Here is a 15845-nt window from a genome sequence, read left to right as displayed (position 1 = left end):
AAATGTATCTATCTGTCAGAGTGCTGAAAGAGGAGCAATGGAGAAAGCTGTGGTATTAATGGGTAAGTACACAAATATGGCTTTTTATTTATAACAGGTTTTCCTATTCATTAAATGTACATATTTTTTTGATGCCTGTGAATTGGGTTCTCATAAAAGTGTGCGAGTGCTCTTCCATATAGCCCTGGTCTTTTGTCAAGTGAGAGAGACAATCGTGGCAGACAAAACACACTACTCTGGTCCTTAAGCGTTTGCATTGGCTTCACATCCAGTCCAGTGTTACCTTTAAAATAAAACATTATTGTTGATATTCTTAGCCCTTACATCCCTCGGAGGCAGCTTAGATTGTGGAACACTAGATTGTTATTAAAATGCTGACCCATGAAATCATCCGTGCTACATAACCCAAACAATATTTTTAAAATCATAACACCATAATAGACAATACAAAATAATATAAAATAAACCAAAAATACACATGGGGGCGTACCCCATTACAGGATTCAAGCTCCATGTTTTTTTATTATATATATATATATATATATATATATATATATATATATATATATATATATATATATATATATATATATATATATATATATGCTATTTGCTTTCTTCAGATTTTGTGAAGACCGTGTTGATCTGCTCACTTGTTTTATACTCTTGACATGTACTTTGTATGATAATGTGCTGTTTATTTTTTATGATTTTATGAGTTTATTAGATGCTGCCTTTGCCAAGTCTCCTTTTTTAGACACAATAAAACTTTTATAAATAACGGTTAATAAATAACTATACAACTACGGTGATTTATGAAGAGCTAATCTCAGGATCTCAACATTTTAAGCCGACATTTCTTAATTTATACTGTGATTTCAACACTCTTTAAACTGTAATGTCGAGAATGCAAGATATTTTACCCTTTTAAATGCAATGCATGTTTAATTAATGGTGCTTTCTTAAGAAATATTAACAAGCCCTTGCTTAATTGCCATAAAATTACACCGACTCGCACTTTGAAGTTTGTTGAAAATCGTTGTCAAAATAAAAACGGACACGGGCAAGGGACTTTTTCTGGATTAATTGTGCTATTATGAAACCCCTTAAGGGACATTGTGAAAAAAAACAAATTTACAATCTCGTGCTCATCAGATACTGTCTTGTGGGCACAAGATAATATCTTGCTGACTGCAGTAGCGCAACAGACACTGGGTGTTCTCGTAGACAATTACTGTATTTACCTCACGGCTTAACAACTATGCAAAACAGGTCTGCTTTTAGACTCATGTACTTTTAACGTAAATACATTATTTATTGCATCCAACTGTATTCTCTTGCTGTCTGGAACATTTCACCCGGTACCAAAAGCAAATGCGAAAGGAGTAATTTGAGTCAGGATTTACGACTTTATTATCTTGATTTATCATGCAGAAGAATACGCATTGTGCAGGATGCCTGTGTGTATTTTGTATTATATGTTATATGTGGTGTGTTATTGTTGGTGTGGATTTAGTGGTGCACGAGGTATAAACAGATATTACTGCTCAGGGTGGGTCACTAAACAGTCTCTATAAACACTGGCCAAAACTCCTCTTCCCAATCAAAGGATTTATCTCTGCTTTTATTGCATGTGTGAAGTAACTTAAAAAAATAGATGGTGAGTAAGTAGATTAAAAAAAATGCAGAGTCCTTTTCTTCAGTCAGTTGCCAGGTTTATTGAGATATGCAGGGAGTCTGGTCCCAGGTACAGGACAAACACAATACTCAACATTACAATGTTTGCATGACATTAAATATCCTTCTGTATAGATGGTCTACCTCCCCTTTCTCTGACACTTAACCAATGGTCAAGGTAATTTAATTTATTGTGTGAGTGTTAATGTGTGTGTGTGTGTGTGTGTGTGTGTGTGTAGTCTAGTGTGACAACCTCTGAACTCAGTGCGTTCTTCACACTCCTGGAGACAAAAGGTCCATACATCTGCCTTTTGTTATCTCCTTGCGACCCCCTTTGATGCCAGTGGGATTATCTCTTTCGATCTCTCTGAAGTCTTTAGAACCTGTTCCCTTCTAGTCCACAGCATTGTTATCTCGTTAGCTTGCAGTCAATGTTGGGCAAGAAGCTTGTAGACGCAACGTCTCTATCAATTGTTAGCAGTACATGCAATTTGAACCAAACAGTCTGCTATCTGCAATATTAGTCTCCTTTCAGAAAAGAACACCAGTATAGCTCTGCCAGTCCACATGCATAGCAAACTGCTAATCAATTCTCAATCCATGTTTTCCAGCAATGTGACTGGGCTTAACTGATCCTCAATTAGTCAATTAAGCTCCAGCCGCATTTTGCATTCGGCAGGGAAGGAATTAACCACACCCCTGCCATACAAATAATAAAAAATAAAAACACTTTCTACCACTTGCATACACAAGCTGGACAGCTCTACACACTGCCTTGATGTCAATATGAATATAGATACACTTAAAGCCACTTTACACTTTTCCTGTAATAGAATATACAGGCTTTCTAGCTATGAATATATTCTCAAAAAGGAAGGAAATTATTTTCAAAAAAAAAAACTTTGTCAATGCATCTGTAGCAAGGCGGTAGGAAAGCCCTGCTTAAATATGTTTTGTTTGTTTATTCTTAGAACGGGGTCTCCCTCTCAGTCCCTGTGTTATTTATTGTATTTGTTTATTGTGTTGTATTTTGTTTATAGATGTCAGCCAACGCCATGTGTTGTTTTGTGTGTTAAATGTGTGTTATTGTTTTGTAGAGTGGATGGGAAGCCCCAGTCATATTTAAAACCTTGTGGTAATGTGTGGCTGTCAGCTAGTGCGTTGTTATACTAGCCGGTAGTCACACAATTAATAAACTCATGCAGACTGTGGCCGAGGGGTAATAGAATAATTACAAACTAGTTAAACCCCTCGGCCATGGTATTTAAGCCTGCAGCTCTCCCTGCTCGTGGTGGGGTGTTCCAGAGGTGGAATAAGGGTTCTGCAAGCACACTGTACCCGTCTGTTTTTCCTCCTCCTTCTGGTCTGAGTCGCCACATTTCCTGCCACAGCATCAGTTAGGGCTGATATTGAAATGACTAAAGTAGGGAAATGCTACGTAATGGTTTTCAACCCTAACTCTGCATCCTCTCCCACCCCTTACAACCAGTGGAAGGGGCAAGGCAACACAAGAAACCACAGACAGCCATCGTCAGTCAAGACGAACGACATACAACTCTGCAGATAACACCAGAGACATCCATCATCATGGTGCACTATGTGTATGAGGTCTACTGCCATGCCACTGTGTTGCTGGGTGTGTGTGTGTGTGTGTGTGTGTGTGTGTGTGTGTGTGTGTGTGTGTGTGTGTGTGTGTGTGTGGGGGGGGGGGGGGGGGGTCATGTATAGCTGCTCATCACCCTTAAAAACAAAGGTTGACTTATGCCAGCTTATCGCACATAACAACTTGCATGTTACCAGTTCCATAGAATCAGAGAGCTGCTGTCCAGCACAAAGAAAAAAAGCTAAGAAACTAAACTTTCATCAATATCCACATGTCCTAAGTAGGGGAAAACAACCCAGAGGTATTGACTCAGTTTCATCTGGTAACATTTATGAATTAGTCAGTACTGAATTATTCATGAGCCACTTGTAATGGCACTATTCTCACTCAACTCTTGGTGAATAAGCTTAATGTTTAATTCGACCAGAAAACGTTTAGCGAATGAAGCCCTGAATGTGTATCTGAAATGTCTTGTTACTGAAAGTTTGTCCCCATTGTTGTTCTTTCAGCTGTGGCTCTCGCTGTCTGTGTAGACTGCACCCCGATGGAGTTCTTTCAAACTGGGCTCTTACTGAACTGGACAGAGTCAGTAGAGGCATGCAGACAGAACTTCAATGAACTGGTCACCATGCAAAGTGAAGTAGAATACCAGCGGTTTTGGTCTTACATCAAATATTATAAAGGATTGTACTGGATTGGTCTCCAATACAACAGTAGCAATATAAATAATGCCCTGAAATGGGTTAGTGGAAACCCCACTACGTACAGCCACTGGGCTGAACCTCCTACTGGTGTTGGATGTGGAGCATTTAACTTTTCAAATGATGGTTGGGTTATACTTAATTGCTCATACAGATTGATGAGTGTTTGTCAAGGTAAATACAATTGTATACATTTGATATAAATAGGGTGCTACTGCTCAATTTTTATTTTTTTGCCAAATCGATGATTAATATCGATGTTTATTTTAGAGAGAATTTACCATTTTTTCTATCTTTATTTTTCAACTCAAGCAGAGAATGGGTGATGTCGATATTTATGCTTAAAAAAAAACCCAGACTTTTTATGCCATTAAGAAATGCCTGATTTAGCGAAACCGTTTTATCATAGTCAACCTGCAACAAAACAGTGGTTACCAACATTCTAATTGAAATAGGGTTTGGTCACAGCAGAGCTATTCCTTGTAAAGGTAAAGAGTCTACACACATTTAAAAATTGACTCAAATAAACCGTAGAAAATGCAGCATATAAAAGTGTATTACACAGACTTTTATAGCATAAATTTACAAGTAAAAATAATATGCACAGAACAAAACATTAGACAGTTGAACAGAACTAACATGCACTTATTATTCAAAGTCTGAGCTCCGGCCCTCTCCTGCTTCAGCACAGCGGGACAGAGTTACTGGAAGGCAAGGCAGAAGGGGCTGCTTCGTCCTGCCAGAGACTTCAGCCGTCGGCCAGGGTATTGTGCACAATATTCGTTAAGTGTTTTCCTCTTGCGCCCCATTTTCAAATCAAACTAGCAACTGTCACCGTATACCTATAGCAAAAGCTTACCTACACCTTAACCCGCTAATTTCAAAGTAGGCGCTTTGAATGACAGGCGCTGTAGCTGGCGAATTAAAGTTCACAGTTGGTGCAGGCCTTTATGATTAACAGTCATTTAAACGAATGAGAGCACTGCATCAGTCAACGTGATCTGTCAGAACAGGGTGGAATGACAGTGAAAGAGAAACCACAGTACTAACGGACTGCTGAGATGATTGACAGTGACACCTAGCCATTCAGAGCAGAACGAAGACGGGACAGGCAGCAAGTATAGAAACTACACAAACTAGAGATGATGTCTGTGGGGTTCAAACCCAGTGCTGACGGTGCATCTGGGCAGGGTTTATTATAATCCAAACAGTAAAGGTCATCAAAGCAAAGTTCCTCAAATAATAGTCCAGCAAACAACATGCAGGTCTTTCACAAAACAAAACAAACAACCACCCCAAGTATCAGCAATGATAAACAGGGTTTCAAAATAAAAAAAGTTAATCGAAACAGTGTCCACAGTGAATAAACAAAACAATAACACCGTGTCTGCCATGACTGCAACGAGTAGCCTCTCGCTGTGCAATGGAGGACCTCCCATTGCTCCTCGGCCCCCTTCTGAGGTTGGAGCATAAACAAATAATTTCTGGTTCTCACCATGTTGCTACACTGTCCCCGCTACCAGGTCACAGTTTAGGGTTAAAGTTCTGGAACAACACAGAGTTGTAGATACACACAAAACAAACACTCACAGCATGTCTCTTGAGTGTTGTTAAGTCAGGATTGGGAGACCGAAAGTGCAGCCTAAATACTGCTGAGTCCCACCTCTGCAATCAGCCCCCTGCCTCCGCCAATCTGCGACAACGCAGCTGATTGCAATTGCGGGCCTCCACAGCCTTGCAGTTTCGCGTTGAGCCATACCTGGAACCTCCAGTATCCCCAGATGTTGCCCAACTACGTGCTAAGCCCAAAAGACAGAATTCCAGACAGAAGGTAATAAGAACATAAGAACATAAGAAAGTTTACAAACGAAAGGAGGCCATTCAGCCCATCTTGCTCGTTTGGTTGTTAGTAGCTTATTGATCCCAGAATCTCATCAAGCAGCTTCTTGAAGGATCCCAGGGTGTCGGCTTCAACAACATTACTGGGGAGTTGGTTCCAGACCCTCACAATTCTCTGTGTAAAAAATGTGCCTCCTATTTTCTGTTCTGAATGCCCCTTTGTCTAATCTCCATTTGTGGTCGAAAAAGTCCCTTGGGTCGACATTGTCAATACCTTTTAGAATTTAGAATTCTTGAATTTGGTAGCCGCATCTTCTTTGAATAGATTCAATTCTTTTAGCCTGTCTGCATATGACATGCCTTTTAAACCCGGAATAATTCTGGTCGCTCTTCTTTGCACTCTTTCTAGAGCAGCAATATCTTTTTTTTTTTATAGCAAGGTGACCAGAACTGAACACAATATTCAAGATGAGGTCTTACTAGTGCATTGTACAGTTTTAACGTTACTTCCCTTGATTTAAATTCAACACTTTTCACAGTGTATCCGAGCAGCTTGTGTCTTTGATTACAAACCGGAAAAGCAATTTCTTTAAGAGGCAGAAGAAAAACAAAAATGCTGATTTCAGGTTTTTTTTTACTCATTAAGCATTTTCACATGTGTTTGTTACAGGTATTGTCACAGTAGGTGGTAGTGATCCTGGGAAAAAATGTGTCTTCCCCTTTTACTATAACGGACATCAGTACTTCAGATGCACAACCGAGAATAACAACAATGTGCCTTGGTGTGCAACAACCACATATTTTTCCATAGACAGAAAGTGGGGCAACTGCCATTTTACTGGTAAGTAATCAACTTACAGTCAGAAGCAGCCATTTACAGCCATCCTTATACATTTTGATAAAATCTACAGCAAATTGAGTCCTCAAAGTTTTGCATGCATTCTGTCCATATTTTGTGGGTAATTGTATCACTGGGATTATATAAGACATTGGCCTGTTCTGTACCAGTGCCAGGTTTTCCTCTAGTATTTGCCTGTACTTTGCTCCATCCATTTTTCCTTCAATACTAACAAGCTTTCCAGTCCCTGCTGAGGAGAAGCATCCCCATAGCATGATGCTGCCGCCACCATGCTTGACTATGGGAATAGTGTTGACTGGGAGACGTGCTTTGTTAGATCTGCACCAAACGTAACGCTTGGCATTTAGACAAAAATGTTCCAATTTGGTCTTGTATGACCACAACACCTTTTGCCACATTTTTGCAGGATCACTCAGGTGCTTTTTTGCAAACTCCATGCAGGCTTTGAGATGGCTTGTTTTTAGTAATGGCTTCCTTCTTGCCACCCTGCCATACAGACTACTTTTGTGAAGTGTTCTGGACATTTTCTCCCATCTCAGCCATTGAACTCTGCAGCTCTTTCAAAGTTGTTGTTGGCCTCACAATGGCATCCCTCACCAGTTTCCTCCATGCCCGGCTGCTCAGTTTGTAGGGACGCCCTGATCTGGTCATTAACTGTGGGGTACAAAGCACCTTCCATTTCTTGATGATTGAGTAGATTGTGCTCACAGGGATATTCAGAGACTTCAATATTTTTTTGTACCCTTCTCCTGACTTCTGGGAAATACTGCACTAAAATAATGTCTTCTCATTTCTCTTGCAGAACCATCCCAACCTGGAGAGATCAGGGTAGACTCTGTGGGAAACGACTCTGTTTCTCTGAGCTGGGGCAGTCCTGTCGGTATGGACGGGCTCCAGTACAGCTTCAGCATCACCTACTCCAGCTCCTTCTGGGGTCACAGTGGCTCCACCAACGCACCCTCCAACTCCACTGTCATCTCTAACCTGAGACCTGGAAGTGAGTATGTCTTCAATATCACTACTGTACAGGCCAATGGGGGCTGGAGCAAACCGGCTTCAATATCTCTCTACACCAGTTTCCCTGACACATAAAAATTTTTTTGTAAAAAACCATGGATTTAATGTAAACTAGGAAAAAAAAAAATAAATAAAAAAAAAAAAAAAAAAAAAATATTATATATATATATATATATATATATATATATATGCTATATATACTATCATCCTATATATCAATGACATTAGTTCTGTATCGTCAAATGGACAAAAATACCTGTTTTTAGGGACAAACGATTTACGAACGTGTGACACAACCTTCTGTTGCCATATATCAAAATAGGTTATCCAACACTTTACAGTAAGTGTCTCTAATTACTGTGTAGTTACATCCTAGTTACTTAGTAAATACATATGTACTTACACATAATAACAATGCATTGATACAATGTACTTAATATCTATTTTTTGCATGATGTAACCCTAATCCTATCCCTAACTCTAAACCTAACCTAATTGTTTACTTTCACATATCATGCAAAAAGATGGTTTCTCTTGCAGAACCATCCCAACCTGAAGAGATCAGGGTAGACTCTATGGGAAACGACTCTGTTTCTCTGAGCTGGGGCAGTCCTGTCGGTATGGATGGGCTTCAGTACAGCTTCAACATCACCTACTCCAGCTCCTTCTGGGGTCACAATGGCTCCACCAACGCACCCTCCAACTCCACTGTCATCTCTAACCTGAGACCTGGAAGCGAGTATGTCTTCAATATCACTACTGTACAGGCCAGTGGGGGCTGGAGCAAACCGGCTTCATTATCTCTCTACACCAGTAAGGACTGTGTATTTTTTTTTTTTTACCATTTTAATTGTAAACTTTTTTATCGGTCTCGCTCGGCCACGGAAAAGTTTTCTACGCATGCCATAGCTGCAATATACAAAGGCAAATTCACTTAGAATTACTGTTCGTTTTATTTCAAGCAAATTAAATATCTATTTTCTGACAAGGTTTACATTAAAATGCATGATTTATTCTTACATGATGTAACGGTGTTCTATATATTGTGACATCATTTTTACTTCTCTATTTCAATCTGTATTAATTTTAATTAAAATTATTTTATATAAACTTATCATTCAATGCTGGCTCTGAGACTCAGCCTTGATATGGTCTCCCCGGCACATCAGCATGCACCTTTGAATGAATTGTGTTTATTTAGTTATTTATATGTTGTTTATTTATTGGAGTTCATTCTTTTCTGTTGAGTCCCGCTGGCATAATCGTGTTCAGTCTATTTATCCATTTACTTTCTTTTATTCTTCTATGTGTCGCATTGTCTAATTTTAGCTGTTCTAATACTACAAACTGTAAAACATTGCAAATGCACATGTCTAAAAACATTATCACCTTTTGGAAACTTTTGAAAATCCTCTCAATTGAAGCCCAGCTAAAAATAAAGTAATTTTAGACTACTAGTGTAAATCGAGAGACCTTTGAAAATAATAATCCAGTCTCAGGAATTGAAATGTATGATAAGATGTGAATGTCCATAAGAAACAGTTTCCCTGGATACATTATCTACAGTAGATCGTATTAAACACATTCTGGTTCATGTTTTCTTTTTAATATTTGGGTGCACTGTACAGCCTCATGTCACAGTACAACTTTTTATGAAATCTTTAGAAATGGAAATATTTTGGGATTTTACTTCATTTCGGATATTTAGCACTTCTTAAGTGACAGATTTGTAGACACCTTATAAAATCACGTGGTTTAGAGATGGCCTCACTCCTTTCTGCAAATGTTTTATTAACTTGACAACCTCCGTCATACTGATAAAAAATATAAACTATGAAATACTGCACTGAAATAATGTCTTCTCATTTCTCTTGCAGAACCATCCCAACCTGGAGAGATCAGGGTAGACTCTGTGGGAAACGACTCTGTTTCTCTGAGCTGGGGCAGTCCTGTCGGTATGGACGGGCTCCAGTACAGCTTCAGCATCACCTACTCCAGCTCCTTCTGGGGTCACAGTGGCTCCACCAACGCACCCTCCAACTCCACTGTCATCTCTAACCTGAGACCTGGAAGCGAGTATGTCTTCAATATCACTACTGTACAGGCCAGTGGGGGCTGGAGCACACCGGCTTCAATATCTCTCTACACCAGTAAGGACTGTGTATTTTAAAAAATTATTTTTTTACCATTTTAATTGTAAACTTTTTTATCAGTCTCGCTCGGCCATGGAAAAGTTTTCTCAGCTTTTTCCAGAGAAAAAATGACTAGAGACCTGTGCTTGACGTTTTTTTGATGATGGACTTCGGACCGGAAAGGGAAAATTGTAACGTCGGACCTGGTCCGACATATGACTGCAAAGGGTTAAGCGAACTAGTACAATAGTTGCAGTGAATACTAAGGTTATACTTTTATTTTGCATCCTCTGCCTCATTTGCTCTGTTTCATCTCTTTTACAGAACCCAATGAGAAGCGCTTGTACCTGAAATTCATCTGCAGTTCTATAGAACTGTTTTCATGCGAAAAAGAGAAGAAGATAGTTCAACAAGAGGTAATGTCTTTATTGGTTTAAAAAAAATTGGGCTCCTGATAGGCTGTGTGGTGAATTGCTGTGGGAGAAAAAAAAAAAAATTCTAAATTGGAGGTAAAATAATTGGGCACTTTAAATAAAGTGTAAATTAATAAAATAAATGAATACATTTGATACAGACATGTATCTATGGACAGGTACCACCGTATATGCCCAAATGCTGATGCTATCAATACCTTGTGCTAATGAATGTCCTTATTGAGTTACTGGACAGTGCCTGTGTGACCCCCAAATTTATAGACAGATAAACACGCTTGCCACAGGGCTGTGCTGAAATTACCTTGCATGTCTACAGTCTACCTCCATCTCACCTTAAATGTCAAACTTTCCTTATCTTAAAGCCCCTTTTCTCAGTACAGCTATTTCCTCAGAACATTACTTTCATCACTGTTTTACCACCTGATATTCCATGACCTGCACTTATGCACCAGCGTTGACCTTTACAAAAGAGACAGACTTGTGCACATTCGCGGTGTGCCAGTTACCCTCCAATGAGCGAGGCTTAGTTCAGGATCAGTCTGAGGCCAAGAAAGACACAGGCACATGTCGTTCCAGTGAAATAAGCTTACTTGATTGTATTGCCCAGTATTAGACAACAATTTATATATAAATTGAGCTCTCAGTAATTAGCAGCCTGAAAGCATAAAGGTAATTTGCTATCAGCCTTCCGTTACCCTACCTCTTGAGCCGCTATATCAGGTAAGGTCTGCACACCTGCAACATTCTTGTCAGTTTACTCTCCACCATCAGGCAGTGATACAGAGCATGTGCAGTTAAAAAGGAAAAATCCTCACAGTGGCTATAGAGCTTTGTAACCCCATGTCATCTCATCTACAGGGGTCAGAATCCAACACAGCAGTACATCACACAATACTGCCTAGATTTCCCTGGATTCAGGGAATGTCAAGAACTAGTGCTAAAAAGCTGAGTCAGTATGCTGTTTTGTAGCTCACGTACAACCAGCCCTTTTAGTCTTTCTAACATGGCTTGGAAAAATAACCACCTCTGATTGGTTAAACTGCATCACATGACCGTGCGTATATATAGCATATCGCATGGCTTACATATTAAAGACCGCTTCGCACTAAAGCACTACGCACCACTGCATTCTAAATTCCATGACAAGCTGCCATTTTATTTGTTATTAGTTACAAAGTAACATTTCACCTATTTCCTTTAATATATTTGGGGATGAAACGCCACATAACTGGTACACCACCAGCTTTCTGAGTGAAGACAGCAGTCCACCTGAAAAAAAAAAAAAAATACAAATAAGTTGAGGCACTGTCCCCTGACACCGCAGTCAGATTGGTGGGTAAAGTCTTGCTTGATCTTCAACTTAATCTGACACGACTTGGACGTGAGGGTGTCCGACAACTAACAAAAACATCTTTTGGGATCCGAAAGGATGAAAACGGACTTGAATATGTGTGCCTGGCATATAACGAGGTCACAAACTCACCCCCAGATACAGCTTCAGCATTCATGGCAGCTGCTCCCCTTACTTACTCAGTGTCATTTGAAACCCTGCCCATCATCAGCGTGTACTCAGTCCTCTAATTTCTAGTGAGATGCCACTTTCGATGCAGAAATTCACAATAAACAGACATGTGTAATTTATTTTTAATAAGCGAACAATAAATTAAGAGCAAAGTGCCCCGCCCCTGGGCTATTTATTTGTGTTGTATGTTACGTGTAGTGTGTTAATGTTGGTGTCTAGTCATTGGTACACGGGATATAAACGGGTCTGTGTAACACGAGTGTTTAAAATGTATATGTGTATTTAGGCACGAGGATTGCACAGCACTTCACGTGCAAGTAAAAAGTAATAATATGTGAGCACGGGGAATTGCACTTTATTAATTCACGTGCAGTTGTACCGAGACTCCAATTGAATGATTGATTAGCAATCGAGTCTCAGTACAGCTGCATAAAAGCTGCATGTTTTCATTCACTCGGGGTTGTGTGTTCGATGAGTGGAGAACGGGATAGGAGACAGAGGTTATAATAATAATAATAATAATAATAATAATAATAATAATAATAATAATAATAATAATAATAATAATAGTTAAATATCAGCTCACCATGTTTGTCTGTGTAGTCTGTTTTGTTTGTTCCTTTATTTTGGCAAAAGTGCCATGTCCTGTGTGTTTTGTCTTTTTATACTCCCATTTTCTACTTTAATTATTAAACGCTAAGCGAAACCAATCGCTCAGCTTCACCAAACTCCACCGCTCTGTTGTTTATGTCCTGGTTCCTGTTTCTGGTCTGACGTCACCCACTGCAGCCGTCTTTGTGACAGGTTCCCATGATATATACCACGCCTGGGGTGTTGATAACCACCCTAGAAGTGCTTATCACCACCCCAGGCATGGTATATATCCTGGGAATCGCATGGCCCTGTTGTGGCTTATACTGTAAATAACACAAGGAGGCCGGATACAAGGAGAGCACTGACACCCACGAAATATCTTAGCAATCAAGTTCCATGTAACATAGACATGTACATACAAACAGCAACCTCTTTATTTCCCCTGTATTCCAGTGATGTCAATAATTTTGTTTTATCACAATTTGATAAGCAAGGATAATAAAACCCTAAACTGTGGATTAGAGGGACCTGATTTAATAAATGGGGGTCAGTTGACGTTTTTTTGTTTTGTCTTGTTGTGTTTTCAGATTGAAGCCAGGCTGGCAGAGCAGCTGAAGGGAATGTACTGGAAACTGAACTGGAAAGAGAAGGAGGCGAAAGAATGCAGTGATGATAACTAGAGAGAGATGTTTCCAAGTTTAACAAACAAGGTCATAAACACGAGGTCATAAAAAAGGGTATAAAGAAAAATGGGTAAATAGATTGAGGTGTTTATTTATTGATTTATTTCATGTTATTCAATAATCAGAATCAAACTCTGGCATTGTTTGTGGCTGTAGAACCTTAGTTGCCTGTGGAGTACTCCCTGATTCCATAGAAATTCCCATCCCAACCCTTTTGTAACTGGATGAAGCTCTTGAAAGATCGCTGTGAGAGGACTGGCTCTCTACCCAGTAGGCACACAAAAAGAGTCAGAGGTTCCAATCAACCCTGCGTCAGCAGACGTTAGTGTTTAAAAAAGTGAAATAAAGAAAGTAGCAACAATTAAACAAAGCAAACTGAAATGTACTAAGCAGTGACCTATACCTCAACGCAGTTTACCCTTTAAAAAATGCTCACATACATTAAGTGTTTCTTCATTATAGTTACATAGTCAATACATGTATACTTACATATAATTACACTGGTGCTAGGATTGAGCAACTCCATGTTTTTGTTTGCTTTATAGAGAGGCCGCATAGTATATAGGAGACTTGGTCCCACTAAACTACCTAGCGGGCAATTATTTTATTAGCTTTCAATTTCTCTTGAGATAATACCAGTGCTTCTCCCTGCCACAACACTTTGTCATTTCTTTGGAATCAGGAAGCTGTTAAAAAGAGCCAGGAACTGTGATTCTACAGGCTTGGGTAATGCCAGGTAGTTTCGGCTATATATAAAAAACAAAACAAAACAAAAAAAACGATTTCAAATTCAAAATTGGACAAATAAAACTCCAAACTGTACAGAACAGTTGAAATATATATTTGAAAAAATTTGCTAAAGCCCGTGGAGATTTTAATGAATAGAATAGATAACAACAACATAAAAATTATTTTGGGGTATGCATTTCTAAAACTCTTTAATAAGTGGTAACACTTTACATCAAAGAGTAAGAAGTAGTGGGGTTCCAAAAAGTAATGTCATACACCTACACGTGCTACTACAACTGTTTAAATAACGTACCTGTAACTTTTCTTTTCATTGTTAACATCCTGACAACTTTTTACCCTTATAAGGCCAGGATTATTGCTTACGTTGTCAAACAGGTAACACAGCAATAAAGATCCACAATGGAAAAGTAGAGCATTTGTTTTCTTTTTACTTGCTCTTCCTGCAATGATTTAAACGTACAGATCTCAAACCCCGGGGCACTGAGCAGTCATTTTGAAAACAGCTTTGAAACAGACTTTAAATTTAAGTGTACAAAGTTGTCAGGATGTTATCAATGAAAAGATAAATTACGAGCCTGGTATATTGTTTTATTTTATGGTTTTAACTATCTTCAGTGTAACTTTTAGGATTATATTTAGTGGATCCACTCTTACAACCTCTCCAAGGGTCATATATTTTGGGTGGGAGACGTTGGTAAGACTTAGCTGTTATTGTTTTGACACATCACTAAACTGAGTTAAAGTAAGGAGACACTCCATCTCAGCAGAAAGACCAGCTGGGCTCTGTTTTTCACATTATAATGAGGTTGTACAATAGATTGGTGAGACCACACTTAGAATACTGCATTCAATACTAGTCACCATATTACTAAAAGAACATGTGGCCCTGGAGAAAGTGCAGGTAAGAGCACACAAAAGCTCTGTTTGGAGTGGTGCTGAGTACATGGATTGGTGAATTTGCTACAAGATGTCAGCTCATTCCTTCTGCTGTGTGGACATCAATAGGTGCATAACATCTGAAGTGGGTTTGGGTTATAGTTCAGGGGGAAGAGGCTAAGAGCAGAATGGGGGGTTGACAGGACTGGATCCGGTGAACATTAGTAGAGATTGTAGAAATCTGTGCTTTTCTCTGACTGAGGGAGCTGATTATGTTGTTGAAGCTGACACCCTGGGATCCTTCAAGAAGCTGCTTGATGAGATTTTGGGATCAATAAGCTACTAACAACCAAACGAGCAAGATGGGCCGAATGGCCTCCTCTCGTTTGTAAACTTTCTTATGTTCTTATGTTCTTATGTTCTTCTTATGTTCTTATGATTAGGAAAGTTTGGGCTCTAGAACTCAATGATTTTACCTAAGAGCACCCAGACATGATGTTGGAGATGAGTACATGTTACTAAATGTATTATTATTATTATTATTATTATTATTACAGTTACAGTAAAATCCATTTAATATGGCTTCAAAAGGACTGGGCAGAAATGGTGACAATAAGAGAAGTTGACATTGTCAGAGGGTTTACTATTAACCTGCATCTTTGGCTAATATTAATACAAAATTAATAAACAAAAAAGAACCCCACCAGTGCCAGACTGTACAACAGTACATTTATATCCCAGGACGTCAGAAATCTTCACATATTTGTGATTTGTTGTTTTTTTTTTTTTTAAACACTCACTCACTTTATCAAAAATAAAGAAAGGTGATCATGTTGCACGTGGTATACAAAATGGGTCAAAATACATACAGGCAGTTTAAATTGATATCAGATGGGGTGAAAATCTCTTGCATGGCTAACAAAAGCAGAGTATGATACTAACAAAGTGATATTATCAGGAGCTTGTTTCCATGGACTCCCACTATAGTCTGTCCGGGACATTTTAACATGGTGATAGTATGCAGAGCGGGGACATCAACAGGACTGACATTAAACGGCTTTCACTGTATTATTATTATTATTATTATTATTATTATTATTATTATTATTATTATTATTATTATTATTATATTGAGTGTGATGGTGATTTTTTTTGACA

At 38.9% G+C, this 15845-nt stretch overlaps 2 protein-coding genes across 2 annotated transcripts; both read left to right on the top strand.

Moving 5' to 3' along the window:
• On the top strand, window positions 1-7771 carry LOC121305183 (secretory phospholipase A2 receptor-like). Its single transcript, XM_041236726.1, has 4 exons — window positions 1-62; window positions 3790-4155; window positions 6491-6661; window positions 7482-7771. The coding sequence occupies exons 1-4, from the start codon at window positions 38-40 to the stop codon at window positions 7769-7771; spliced, it is 852 nt and encodes a 283-aa protein (XP_041092660.1). The 5' UTR covers window positions 1-37.
• A 482-nt stretch (window positions 7772-8253) lies between these two features.
• On the top strand, window positions 8254-14289 carry LOC121305314 (receptor-type tyrosine-protein phosphatase eta-like). The gene is made up of 4 exons (XM_041236923.1): window positions 8254-8509; window positions 9574-9846; window positions 10153-10244; window positions 12966-14289. Exons 1-4 carry the CDS (start codon window positions 8272-8274, stop codon window positions 13056-13058), a joined length of 696 nt encoding a protein of 231 aa, XP_041092857.1. The 5' UTR covers window positions 8254-8271; the 3' UTR covers window positions 13059-14289.
• The last annotated feature ends 1556 nt before the right edge of the window (window positions 14290-15845 follow it).

The sequence above is a fragment of the Polyodon spathula genome, chromosome 42 (assembly GCF_017654505.1).
Source record: "Polyodon spathula isolate WHYD16114869_AA chromosome 42, ASM1765450v1, whole genome shotgun sequence".
Lineage (NCBI taxonomy): Eukaryota > Metazoa > Chordata > Actinopteri > Acipenseriformes > Polyodontidae > Polyodon > Polyodon spathula.
The sequence above is the reverse complement of the archived record's forward strand: the minus strand, read 5'-3'. Positions and strand labels throughout refer to the sequence as shown.

Coding starts and splice junctions, on each gene's coding strand:
- LOC121305183 (XM_041236726.1), top strand. CDS start 38: ATGGAGAAAGCTGTGGTATTAATGG. Junction 63..3,789: donor GAAAGCTGTGGTATTAATGG/GTAAGTACACAA, acceptor TTGTTCTTTCAG/CTGTGGCTCTCGCTGTCTGT. Junction 6,662..7,481: donor GGGCAACTGCCATTTTACTG/GTAAGTAATCAA, acceptor TTTCTCTTGCAG/AACCATCCCAACCTGGAGAG.
- LOC121305314 (XM_041236923.1), top strand. CDS start 8,272: ATGGGAAACGACTCTGTTTCTCTGAGCTGGGGCAGTCCTGTCGGTATG. Junction 9,847..10,152: donor TTCAATATCTCTCTACACCA/GTAAGGACTGTG, acceptor TCTCTTTTACAG/AACCCAATGAGAAGCGCTTG. Junction 10,245..12,965: donor AGAAGATAGTTCAACAAGAG/GTAATGTCTTTA, acceptor TTGTGTTTTCAG/ATTGAAGCCAGGCTGGCAGA.